Below are 13460 nucleotides of genomic sequence, written 5' to 3'. Positions count from 1 at the left end.
TTGATGCCAACCACAGCCTCGGGAAACTGTGAAGGCACTGCTGCAAATGAGGATAAGAACAACAACTGACACTTAACAAATACGATCATGTATCAGGCACAGAGCTACACACTTCATCAGAGGCACACACCCTCAAAATGTTCTAGCCATGAGACAGAAAAGTAACCACAATCACAGCCAGTGTGATACCTACTATGAGAAGAGGTGTATGGATATACGTACCCCGAAGTCAAGCACACACCATCTCTGTCTGTGGTATCTACCTTTACCCAACCATCTTGGCTAGATCATCCTCAGTTCCCCTCTTTCCTGCATATCCCACATCCAAGACCATCTGCAGGTCCACAAAATACATCTCCCACTTCCTTCATGGCTGCCCAAGCCTACCCCACCACCACCTCTCACCTGGAATGCTAGACCAAAGATCTCTTTGCCCTTGCTCTGACTCACACTGCCGGCTCCTCTCCACATGGCACTCAGATGATCTGATGTAAAGTGAACCCTACATTCTCCAACAACTTTCCATCCCACTCAGAATAAAATCTGTGGTCCCCATTACAGTCTAAACAAGGCTTTAGATCCTGGCATCTTCACCACCTCCTTGATCTCACCTCCTATCATTCTTCCCACTGCTCACTTTGTTCATACTACACAGGCCTCCTTTCTGTTCTACAAAGATGTCTAACACATTCCTTCAAAAAGGGCTCTATGCTCTTTCTACTTGTCCAGTCAGGTTTCTGCTCAGAGTGACTCAGAAGAAACCTACCTTCCTATCCAAATCAGACCTTCACTCCCCCAATATCAATCATTCTCCACTTATCTTGCTGAAGTTATCCTCAGAGTCCTCACTACCATCTATTGTTACATTATCACACAAATATTTATTGGCAGCTTTGTCTCCCCCACTGAAATACAGGCTTCGCACATGAAAGGGTTTCTCAATTTAGCTCCCAATCACTAGCGTGGTCTTTGGCACACAAAAAATGCCTGAGGAGTATTTGGAACATGAATGAAATGAATGATACACCTAGTGAGTGTCTGGGGTGAACTCATAAACAAGTTTGTTTCTTTTTCCTCTAAGCTTTCTGGTGAGACCAAGGACTGCAGTGTGAGAGCATAGGAAAGAGAGCAGGGGAGTAACAGGTTCACTTGTCACAGAGAGCACACCCAATCAATCTGCTGCTTGTCCTGACCTCTATTGCCAGAATGGGTGAAAGAATCTGTTACACTGTTCTCTTTACCCGGAGCACCTATTAAAAACTGCATGTTTGTGTCATCTTGCTAAAATTCACATGTTGAAATTCTAAGCGCCAACATGACGGTATTAAGGGGTGGGGCCTCTGGGTGTACATACACAATGGAACATTGCTCTGCCATAAAAAAGAATGAGATCTTGTCATTTGCAACGACATGGATGGACTTAGAGGGTATTATGCTAAACGAACTAAGTCAGACAGACAAATACCATATGATTTCACTTATATGCAGAATCTAAAAAAACAAATGAGCAAACAAACAAAAAAGCATAAGCAGACACATAAATAAGAGAACTAATGACTGCCGGTGGCAGGGGGGGTGGGAGATTGGCAAAATGGGTGAAGGAGATTGGAAGGTACAGGCTTCTGGTTACAGAATGCATAAGCCAAGGAGATGAAAGGCACAGGGAATGTACAGTGGTACTGTAATGGTGTTATCTAATGACAGATGGCGAGCACAGCATAATGTGTAGAGGTGTTAAATCACTATGCTGTGCACCTGAAACTGTTACATTCCGTGTCAACTACACCTCAATTCAAAGTAAAAAAAATAAAATAAAATAAAATTAAAAAAAGAGTTGGGGGCCTACGGGAGATGATCAGCTCATGAGAATGGAGCCCTCATGGATGGGACTAGCCCCCTTACACAAGAGAATACAGAGCTCCCTCACCCCTTCCACAATGTGAGAGCACAGCAAGCAGGCCCCACCAGAGCTTTGATCTTGGATTTCCCAGCCTCTAGAACCATGAGGAAGAAATGTTTGTGGCTGAAGCCCCACAGTATGTGGCATTATTGTTATTGCAGCCCTAATAACCTTAGCCCCACCAACTTCTAGCACTTTTCCTTGACTACTGGCCCATAGAAATATTGCAAAAACAAGTAAGCACTAATGGAATCATTTCCTTTTCATTCCACTAAACTTTAATTCTGACATTAAATCAAACCACACCTCAATCTGTACCAATGTCATTTGCAAGCACCTTATGGGAGTAAGTTACATTCTATAAAATAAATTATTCTTTCCCCTCATCTGATGGGAGGCCTAGATTTCTTAAGAGATTACTTTAATAATCTAGAGAGGACAGAGCTGTAACAACATGAAAACAACTGAGAAGCAGGGCTTGTGCACTGACACAAGCCACCCAGGGGATTTTAAAAAGAAAGAGGCATTGCTTACATGAAGTGGTCGAAGATAAGCTAAGGACTTCTTCCACCACTGCCCATCACTGACGGCCTGCAGCACAGCCTTGGTGGTGGTCGTGGTGCTCGACAGGACCTTCATGGTGGCAGCAGTGCTCCAGTGGAAGAGGTCGGAGTTGCTGCCAGGAACGCTGGCTTCACCCTAGTTAAAACAGAAAACGGCAAGAGCAAAAAATGCACACTGTCAGAACAGAGAGTGATAATGAGACTACTTATACTTATCAGACATGAAGATAAATTTAAAAATCCATCTTTGCCAGCAACAACAAAAAATGTGAAACAGAGCACTATTGGCATACTGTACCTCCTTGGATCATTTACAAAGAAATATGGTAACAGAAAAATCATCATTGTCCATTAGTCAAATAATCCCCTTCAGAACATTTATAAAGCAAATAATGGGTTCTCTACTTTTTTACATTCTAATACCCTACCAATGAGAAACTCATGTTTATTTCTTAGACAATTGAAAGTATTTATTATTTAGGTTAATTATGAAATAAATTATTCATCTGAACAATGCTACTGTGACCCAGACATAGGTACAGGATTGGGAGGACCCATCTATAAATGTTAATAAGTATTTTGTTTTTCATCTAAATAAATGGGTGATTGATAGTATTTGAAAAGTTTATAACATGAAATCTCCTGCCAATCTTGAAGCAATCAGCTAAAATTCTGGCGATTTACTCATCTGAGAGATTCCATGTGAAGAAAAATACTAATATATTAACATTATTTTAAATAGAAATGACAACAACCACATCTGCTTTTGATCAAAGAAAAACACTACTTGTTCTACAAAAACAAAGTCCTTGGTTTAGTGTTTATCTACTTCCAATCATTTCTTCGTAAGTTTCGCATTCAAATGAAAGCAAAGTCAAGGCCTAGTCCCCCTATTTCAACAGCCTTCCTAATACTGATAGAAGGAGAGTTAAATAGTTTAGCTATTTAGGTCCACATTACATCACTCACTTATGCATCATAAAAGTAATTAAAAACATAAATCATGTAATCACTCAGTAATTGCCAGGACATCACATATCACAAATACTTAGGATAGAACGTAGTAGACTTAGGATAGAGCGTGTAGACCAACCTGGCAGTTGCCCTATATGGTAAGTAGAATTACAGGCCCCCAAAGATGTCCACGTCCTAATCCCTGGAAGCTGGGAATACACTGGCTTCCATGGCAAAGAGACTTTGCAGATATGATTAAGGACACAGACCTGGAGGTAAAAAGGTTATCTAAACTACTGGAATGGGACTGACCTAGTCACACAAGCCTTTAAGCAGAGACCTTTTCCCAGTTGGGTTAGAGGGAGGTTATTTGGGACATGCCATGGGGCAGAGGCAAGAGAGACCTGAGGCACAAGGGGATTCAACTCATTGTTGCTGGCTTTAAAGACGGAGGAAGCGGCCACAAGCAAAGGGACATGAGTGGCATCTAGAAGCTGAGAATAGCCCTCATGTGACAGCCAGCAAGGCAACGGAGACCTCAGTCCTATATTCCTATTGGCATCATGATTTTGGCCATGTGAGACTAAGTGGAGATCCACCTAAGTCTGCCAGATTTCTGTCCCAAGGGAATTATAATCAATTTGCACGGTTTTTAAGTGGCTCAATTTGTGAAATATGAATAGAAAACATCATGTTAGAATACTTAACTTCTAGAAAACCACTGTGACCTTTATTCTTACTTGCAAAAGGAAATGAATTTAAGCTATACTATCCAGTACTTAAAATTTACCCAGTTTGTTTTCTCATAAGATTTTTTAAACTGTGCTTTTGACACACACACACACACACACACACACAAATTGTGTCCCAATTAGAAGAAATTATAAAAGAAATTATAATTATGTGACATAGTAGTGGTGTCAGCTAAGCTACAATGGCAACCATATTGCAACATAAATGTATCAAATCAGGGGCCCCTGGGTGGCTCAGCAGGTTGAGGATCCCATCCTTGATCTCAGTTCAGGTCTTGATCTCAGGATCCTGAGTTCAAGCTCTGTGTTGGGCTCCAGACTGGGCATGGAGCCTGCTTAAAAAACAAAAAGTATCAAATTAATAAGCTGTATATCTTAAGCTAACACGATATTTTATGTCAAATATATCTCAATTAAAAGTCTTTAAAAATTGTGTTTTCCTGTGGGCTTTTTGGACACTAGCAACAGTATAAACTATTAACTTAGTGTAATCACTGTAATTTGATTATGAAAACAACATAAAATATGGATGTTAGTAAGGAAAAAAAATCATGGTAAGTTGCTTGTATACTCATAAGGGCAACCATGGTAAAAATAACTGTTTGGGGTTTCACTCATTATCCAACACTTCTGAAAGGACAAGGTAGAAAGTCCTATGTAGGAAAAAATGTAATTCTCCCTTCCAGAGTAATCAACAAAAGCTTGTTAGGTGCCAGGATGGCTCAAAGCGCTGCATATGTATACTGGGCATACAACTGAAAAGGAAAACACACAAAAAAACACCAATAATTTTAATGGTAGCATTACTAGAATTCTTTTCTTTCCTTAATTTCTTCACTGTGTGAGGAGATGGCAGTGGCGGCTGATTTATTCTCCACCTTTGTCCTGTAGACAGCTGGTTCATCATGTCTGACTTAAGTCAACAGAAGAAAAACAAGCTGATTCTAGCTTCTGCACCCCAGAGGCCCCTCTTTTCTAATAAGGCTACAACCTCACCCAACGAACTTCTGATGGTGTACAATGGCAATATTAGCTCCAGTTCCCATTCTGCACTGATGGGGTGGGGCCTTTTTCCACCGGACAGCTGGTCATTGTGCATGCAACCGATCCGAGTCCAGCCTAAGCACTTCTCTCTGGGCTCATGAAAGCTCTGGAGATCATGTACACTTGGCTTCAATCGGTTTCTAAGTTTGTCCCCCTAATAACTGTGCACAGAGTGGAAACAGCTCTGTGTGTCTATAAATAACACACTGCCAAAAATAGTTCTTTGCCAGAAATAAAGCTCAGAATTTGAAGTATATGTTGTCTCTTTTTAAACAGATGTATATTTGTGTGTGTCAATTTAAAAAATAGGTAAAATATATAGTAAGCATCTCAATTTATTGGCTAGATTTTTGAATTACTTAAAATTTACAACTAAAACAACAAAAACAACAACCACCACTCAGAAACAAATGAGAATTCCTTGCCTTACTCAGCAGTTACTGGGTGACTCTTATAAGGCATCATGCATGATACAAGCAATGAGGTGATAAAAACAAAACACAGTCTGTGCTCTCAAGTTGCTCTGAAATTAGGGAGGGAGGCAGAGATGCAGACACATCACTGCAGAATAACATCAACTTCCAAAGCAGAAGTGCACATAAAGCATTTCAGGAACACGAAGAGAGGTCATATCTCCTCTGCCTGGATGCACAATCATAGAGGGCTTCAGAAAGGAGGTAATATTCCAGCAGGTAAGAAGGCAGGCCCTCCTGAGGAGCAATGGCAGAGATACTTTCAGGCAGATTTATACAAAAACAAGAGCACAAAATGAAGCAATACCGGAGGAATCTTATTAGTCAGAGAAGGTGCGGGCACTGGCACACAAGGACAAAGAGCAGAACACTGATGGAAGGAAGGAGAGGGAACTAGAGCCCAGCTGACCAGGCCAAAGCAACCTCCCAGCCATCCTGACAGATAGGGAGTAACGTAATCAGGTTTGTGTTTTAAAAATATTATTCCAGGCACAAGAATCCAGATAGGATGTTGGTGCATTAGTCCACGTTTAAAATAATCAGGGACTGTATTAAGATCATAATGACATGAACATATGAGGTTACCATAGGGTATTTGTCTACCTGAATGCATATATTAAGTATAAATGTTTTTATTTCTAAATCCTTCTAAAAGTGAAAAGAGTTGAGGTAAGTCAGATACGCAGAGAAATTCAACTTTCTAAGAAATTAAGAGCACGGTCACCAGGCTGGGTCTTAGTGAAGAGCTGAAAGACATACAGAAGACAGTCAAGAACATAGGCAAATTGTTCATGGTCAGCGGAGCAAGGTTAGATGCAGCAGGGGTAAAACTGAACAACGCAAGGTACTGAGGAAGAATGAACAGAGGACCTGGTTCACAGAGAGAAGTAAGATCTAGACATCTTTTTCCTCAAGGATCTAGACCCTCAAGGGTCTAGCAGAAGTCCTGTATATAATGTATAAGAAACATAAGAAAAATATTTACTAAGTGCATACTATGTGTTAGAGGTACTGAGCAGGTGTTTCCTGTGGTCACTACTAAGTTGTACACTAACATTGCAGAGTAGGTATGAGAATGCCATATGATAGAAAAGTAAGTTGTAGATCAAGTAAGCTAAATATGCTGCTCACAGGCAATTGGCCTACGGGTGTCTCCTTTCTTCTTGACCAGGTCTGGCCATCAAAATGTGTGGTCCACTTCTTCTTCATAGAGTTTTGACATATTACATACACACAGACACACACATGCATTTAAGGTCATTTATTCTTCTGTACTGTAAAACTAAAATCTCATTAAAGATGATTTGAAAAACAAAAAATTAGGGGGCAAAAAGATAGTACTTATCCACAGTTCCATGAAACAAACACAATACCGCCAGTATACTTTCTCCATTCGGGTCTTTAATCCAAGCTTAGAGATCTTTCTTTAAAACCTTTTCATTAAAGGATAAGATATATCAAAAAATGTGTACACGCGAATGTACAGGTTGATAAATTTCAACACGCTTCTGTAATTGGCACTTAGACTAAGTAACAGACCACTTCCAGCATCCCTGATGGTGCTTTTATGGTCACTTCCAGCCACTCACATGGCCAAGATAAACACTATTCTGACTTCCAGCAGCATAAATTTGTTTTGCTTATTTTTATACTTTATATGAATGGAATTACATCCTCTTTTGAGTCTAATCTCTATCATTCAACATAAATTCATTCATATTCTTGCAAGTTGTTGAAAACTGTCCAACTCACTGTCAGTGCAATCCTGTTAATGGTACAGGATTATACAGTGTAAACAGAACTTAACCTTTTTTTCTGTGATGAGCACTTGGGATACTCTGCAGTTTGGCGCCAATACCAAAAGTGTGGCCCTGAACATGGTAATAATTAACTTTTGGAGAACGTATGCATTTCTGGAAATAAGGATTACTTAGACATAGAGTATGCATCTGTTCGGACTTAGTAAATAGTGCCAAAAATTTTCTAAAATGGTCACACCAACTGATACTCTATCTAATAACCAATTACAATAAAAGTTCTGGTTACTCCACACCCATGCCACATTTCATATGTGTCTTTTTCCTTTTAGCAGTACCAGTGAGCAGCATCTCTCTGTGGTTTTAATTTGTATCTCTCCGGTGACTAATGAAGTTGAATAATTTTTTATGTATATGGGATCCCTGAGTGGCTCAGCAGTTTAGCGCCTGCCTTCAGCCTAGGGTGTGATCCTGCTAGACCCCAGATCAAGTCCCACATCAGGCTCCCTGCATGGAGCCTGCTTCTCCCTCTGCCTGTGTCTCTGCCTCTCTCTGTCTCACTCTGTCTCTCTCTCTGTGTCTCTCATGAATAAATAAATAAAATCTTAAAAAACAAAAAGTTTTATGTATATGTTGGCTATTTGAGCATCTGCTTTTGTGAAGTGTCTGTTCAAGTGTTTTGCCATTCTTCTGTTGGTTATCTGTTTTCCTTATTCACTTTTAATTCTTTATATATTCTGGATACACATCCCTTATTAAATGTATAAATTGTGAATATTTTCTGCTCCTTAGCAGATTATCTTTTTGTTTTAATGCTGTCTTGATTAATAGTTCTTAAATTTTAAATTACTACAATTTATCAGGTTTTTTTGACTTTATGATTAGTATTTTTTGTATATTTAAGAAATCAGGGGCATGTGGGTAGCTCAGTCGGTTGAGCATCTGCCTTTGGCTTGGGTCAGGATCCCAGAGTCCTGGGATCAAGGCCCTCCTCAGGTTCCCTGCTCAGTAGGGAGTCTGTTTCTCCCTTTGCTCCTCACTGTGTTCGTGCTCCCTCCCTCCCTCTCTCACAATCACACACACACACACACACACACACACACACTCTCTCTCTCTCTCTCAAATAAATGAAATATTTTTTAAAAAATCATTGCCTACTCCAAGGTCACAAAGAAGTTCTTCCATATTTTCCTTAACATGTAAGTAAAATCCTGTTACAACAATTTGCTACCCCCTCTCCTTTGCATCTGTAGCATAAATGCATCCTTCTAATGGACTTACCATAATATACGGATAGATATTTTGTTTGTCTTCCCAACTAGACAGTAGCTTTTGAAGGGTAGGGACTATGTTCATTCATTACTATATCCTCAAAGTAGGTGAAAATCCCTAAACTGTAGTTTGTATCCTTAGATATGTATAAGAAGTCTGGTTTTACTGCCTATTTAATTGTTTGAGGATACATTTTCTAAAGCCTAATATGTTGTGCCTATAGTAGCTAACTGTTATTCAAATAAGATTTCATGCTACATTTTCAAATCTTGTTCATCTTTAGAATCTCCTTGAGAGGGCAGCCTGGGTGGCTCAGTGGTTTAGCGCCGCCTTCAGCCCAGGGCCTGATCCTGGAGACCTGGGATGAAGTCCCACGTTGGGCTCCCTGCATGGAGCCTGCTTCTCCCTCTGCCTGTGTCTCTGCCTCTCTCTCTCTCTCTCTATCTCTCTCTCTCTCTCCGCCTCTCATGAATAAATAAAATCTTTAAAAAAAAAAAAAAAGAATCTCCTTGAGAGGGTATATTGAACAATTTGAATGTCATCAACGAATCCAAATATAGAATGAAAAATACAAACAAGGTAAGAAATACGGCTCTTAAACACAATGCCACTTCACTCAGAGGAAAACCAAGTCAACTGAAAGATATAAAAAAAATACAGGTGATAAAACAATTATTCCATTTCATAAAATGAACCTAAACGTTACTTCTAGTTCACATGGATAGGCTAACTCAAGGTAGGAAATTCAAAATACATGAAACTTAAAAGTTTGTTTCAGAAGATAAATGAAATTCGCATGTTCAGAAATGTGTAAGATAAAAGGATTGTAAGAGAGTCCCCCCAATGAGGATTACAAAAGTAAAATAAGTTCATTTGGACCACAGAAGAAGCATCAAACTTGTAGAGTCTATCAAGATTCTACTGTAACTAAGAGTAATTAATGAGGAAATAGTTTTCCTTCAACTACATGTAATGGGGAAAGATAAAAGAGGTTAGGCAAAATTTACTCCTCAAATGATTACTACTGGCACTCTTTATATTCATAGTTGCACATTGCTAATTAATTTAGAATGTGTAACAGCAGAAATAGATTAATCCCCCAAACCAAATCAACAACTCCCAGCATAAAATTTAACATGAAATCTCATTAATGTCAACTGTGTTACATAGCTCAAAGGTTAACTGATTAAGCATTGATAGTATTTTTCAAATTCTGCAACAAACACCATTACCATCAGGTTCATGAGAACAAGAATAGCTCCACATGTCAAGCTTGGCTTACAGAAATGAAATGATTCCTGTTGATCAATTACTATAAAGAATAATCTATTTTGGAGTTGCATTCTCTGGTGTCTGGTAACAAAAGGGTTAACTTATGAGAAATCAGGATGCCTACCATAAAATGAGCTGGCGATATACACAAACTATGTAAGGATTACAAAGAGCACTCGAACTGAACTCATCCACTATCCCTTCTCCTCCCACAGATCTTTAGATGATCCAAAGTTCTTCCCTGCACCTAACACTTATAGTAAATTTCACCCTGACCTCAAAATGATAAGAATACAATCTTTATTACTGGTGATGCTACTTTTAGAAGTATCTGTCAGAAGAAGCAGTAGAAAAATACCCCATGGAATAAATCACTCACTATAAAGTCAGACTCTGTTTCGGTTCATCTGCTAAATAACAGACTGAGTTATAATTTAGATGTTTTTACCTCTGCAAGTCATGAACCACGATACAATTCTGATGAAAGCTTTAAGTCCTTTCTCCAGAAAAAAAACTGCACATGTATGTAGACAAAGATAAACACACAAAGTCACAGACTGACACACACACATACACCAAATATGACACATGATTTCAGGGGCTTTGGGAATCAAACCCTTCCTGAATCTCTTAGCATTCTTGGGCCAAGATTAAGAGGCCTGCAGTTAGGAGAAACAGAAGTAGATGAAGTATTATTTTAATTTTCTTTTACCAGGCCCAATTTTTAAATCACTTTTGATAAATGATTTGGTGTTCTTAATACATCCACAAAATAAATTTACTGAACACATACTTCTGGCATGCCTACTATGTTTAAGACCCAGTGTTAGGCAACAGGGTTACCATGATGATTACGATGTTATCCCTGCTCTCAAAGAACTCATAATACATTAGGAAAGAAAGGCAAATAGAAAATTTGTCTTATTTTACCAATGAACTGAGAACTTATCCAATTGGATCCCATTCAAATATTCCCCCCCCTTATAATAACAGAATCTATCTCCACCCATCATATCCACAGCTTAACCTTCCTCACTTATTTTATTCACATTCAACAGATATTTTTATATTAAGTATAACAAGGACAGACAATGTTCTAGATACTGAAAATAGCATGAACAAAACATTGTTCCTGCCACAAAGATCTCCCCCTACCATTCCAAGAGGACGTAAGTAAAAAATTAATATAAACATATCAGAGAAGTATATCTGATAAATGATAGGATAAGAGCTAGGAAGAAAAATAAAGTAGCGTATAATTGTGTATGTAGAAACCAGGGAAGCTCTCACTGAGGAGACATCTGAGCAGAGACCTGGAAGAAGCGAGGCCAAGTCATCTGGGTATGTGGGAGAACACTGCAGGTAGAACAAAGTACAAGGACCCAGAGGGAGAACTTGATGGGAATGTTTAAAGAATGGCAAGAAGGTCAATATGGCTAAAGTGTGCTGAGCAAAGCCAAATTTGGGGTAGGAGAGGAGACAAGAAATCAAGTCAAAACAGGAGGTAGGGAAACAGATCATGGGTGTCATTGTAGGAGATCCTAACCACTTAATTTGTACTCTGAGGGACGTGGCATGAATATTTTTAAAGAATCGCTCTGGCTGCCTTGTTGAGCACAGACAACAGCAAGGAAAAGAGCTCAAGCAGGCAGACAAACAGAATAACCACCATAAAACTCTAGGGGAGACACAGTGATAATCAGACCAGGGTGGTAGCAGTGGTAATAAGAAAATATGGTCCACTTCCAAGTCTACTAGGAAAGTGAAGCCAAGAGGGTTTCTTGACAGATCGTATGTGTTATGTAGGACAAAGAGAAGAACTGAGGATGGCAACAAGGTTTATGTCCTAAACAACTAGAAATATGGAGCTGCCATTTTCTGACATAGGATATAGCACAGAAGGAACAGCACTATTTGCCCGGGTGGAGGGTGGGATGTTAAAATCAGCGGTTCACTTTTAACACTTTGAGCCTGATGTCTGTAAGAAAGCTAAGTACAGATGTTAGTTTGGCAGCCATACATATAAGCCTGGAACTCAGAAAATGAGGGCTCATGGTATAAGCAGGGAATCATCTGCACAAACTTGATACTTAAAGTCATGATAATAGATGTAATCATTTAGGAATGAGTGTAGATAGAGAAGAGATTTAAAGACTGAGACCAAAATAAATAAATAAATACATACATAAAATAAAAATAAAGACTGAGACCTGGGGTATCTACCATTTATCTGGGAAAATGAGGAAGGACCAACAAACATGAGGAGAATAAGTGGCCAATAAAGTACAAAGAAGACAAATAGGCTGTCCCTGAAACAAGTATATATCCAATGTCACTGGTAGGTCAAATAAGATAAAGACAGATTTGACCCATGAATTTAGCAATAAGAAGTCACTGGAGATCCAAACACAAGCTGTTGTGATTAAACAGAAAGGAGAAAAAGACTCCTGATGAGTAGATAAAAGGTAACAGGGGAAAAAGATGTGACCACTGCTAAGTGAACACAAAGGAGAGTATTAGTCCCTAAGAACAGTAGGTGTGAGCTCCTCCAGGGGTGAGTGGTCATATCACAAGGCCTCCTTAAAAGGAAAGGAAACTGTCAAATTCCCCAAATTTCACTGAAACTAAAATATTTTATTTTTGAAAAGTTATCTTTTCAAGTGGATTTAAGCAGCAAGACTAGATTAAAAGTAAAAAAAAAAATCTTTGTTACTAAAAGAAACTTAATGAAAACAATTAGAAATCCATGAGCCCTATGAAGAAAGGGTGGAATGAATGAAAAAACCAAACCTGGAATACCAATGGAGGTGTGAAAGGAGGCAGCTAATCTAAGCCTTTGTGAAAAATGGAAATTCGTGATACAGATTCTCCAAGCCAATCATAATGATAAGATTCATAGTCCTGACCATCAAACTATGGTCTAGGCAAACACATTATCCTACAAGCATGCCAGTAAGCAGGTGGACTGCATCCTCCTTTGGTCAGCTTTCAGGAGGAAACACTACATACTGACTGAAATGTGTATTAGAATGGTGTTGTCACTGTGTTACTACCTAGTTCACGGATGTCACTGATTATCATAAACCCAGTTTCCCACAGAAAACACTGACCAGGCAGCAGAACATTAAAGAAGCAGAATCAGCAATTACACAAACTTATGGAGGATACATCACAGGAAAATAGGAAATTCTCTAACTCAGGAGCCCGTTTCTACCACTTTATCCCAGAGCAATGCTAGTTTAACTATGCAAAATACGTACATAAAATGGTTAGTGCAGCTCAGTCTAAAATAGAGGAAAATCGAACACAATCTAAATGTTCAAAAACAAAGAAAAAGATAAATAAATCACTGTATATACATCAAAAGACCACAAACTTACCTTCATATAAGTGGTTTGTATATGAGACAAGTATCCATGACATATAACATTATATGAAAAAAGCCTCAAATTTATGCAATATTATTCCATTTT

At 38.9% G+C, this 13460-nt stretch overlaps 1 protein-coding gene across 3 annotated transcripts in view; it reads right to left on the bottom strand.

Moving 5' to 3' along the window:
* The window catches only part of NBAS (NBAS subunit of NRZ tethering complex), a 317777-nt gene that overhangs the window by 125137 nt on the left and 179180 nt on the right, over positions 1-13460 (bottom strand). For all 3 annotated transcript variants that reach the window (XR_013349722.1, XM_077844073.1, XM_077844072.1), the window contains exon 36: positions 2435-2599. Coding sequence is in view for 2 of the 3 variants with exons in the window: in XM_077844073.1 (XP_077700199.1) it covers positions 2435-2599 (165 nt within the window). In the remaining variant the exon portion in view is untranslated. The remainder of the gene's footprint in view (positions 1-2434; positions 2600-13460) is intronic.

Source organism: Canis aureus, chromosome 12, assembly GCF_053574225.1.
Source record: "Canis aureus isolate CA01 chromosome 12, VMU_Caureus_v.1.0, whole genome shotgun sequence".
Taxonomy (NCBI): Eukaryota; Metazoa; Chordata; class Mammalia; order Carnivora; family Canidae; genus Canis; species Canis aureus.
Note: the sequence above shows the minus strand (reverse complement) of the source record. Positions and strands in the feature narration are given on the sequence as shown.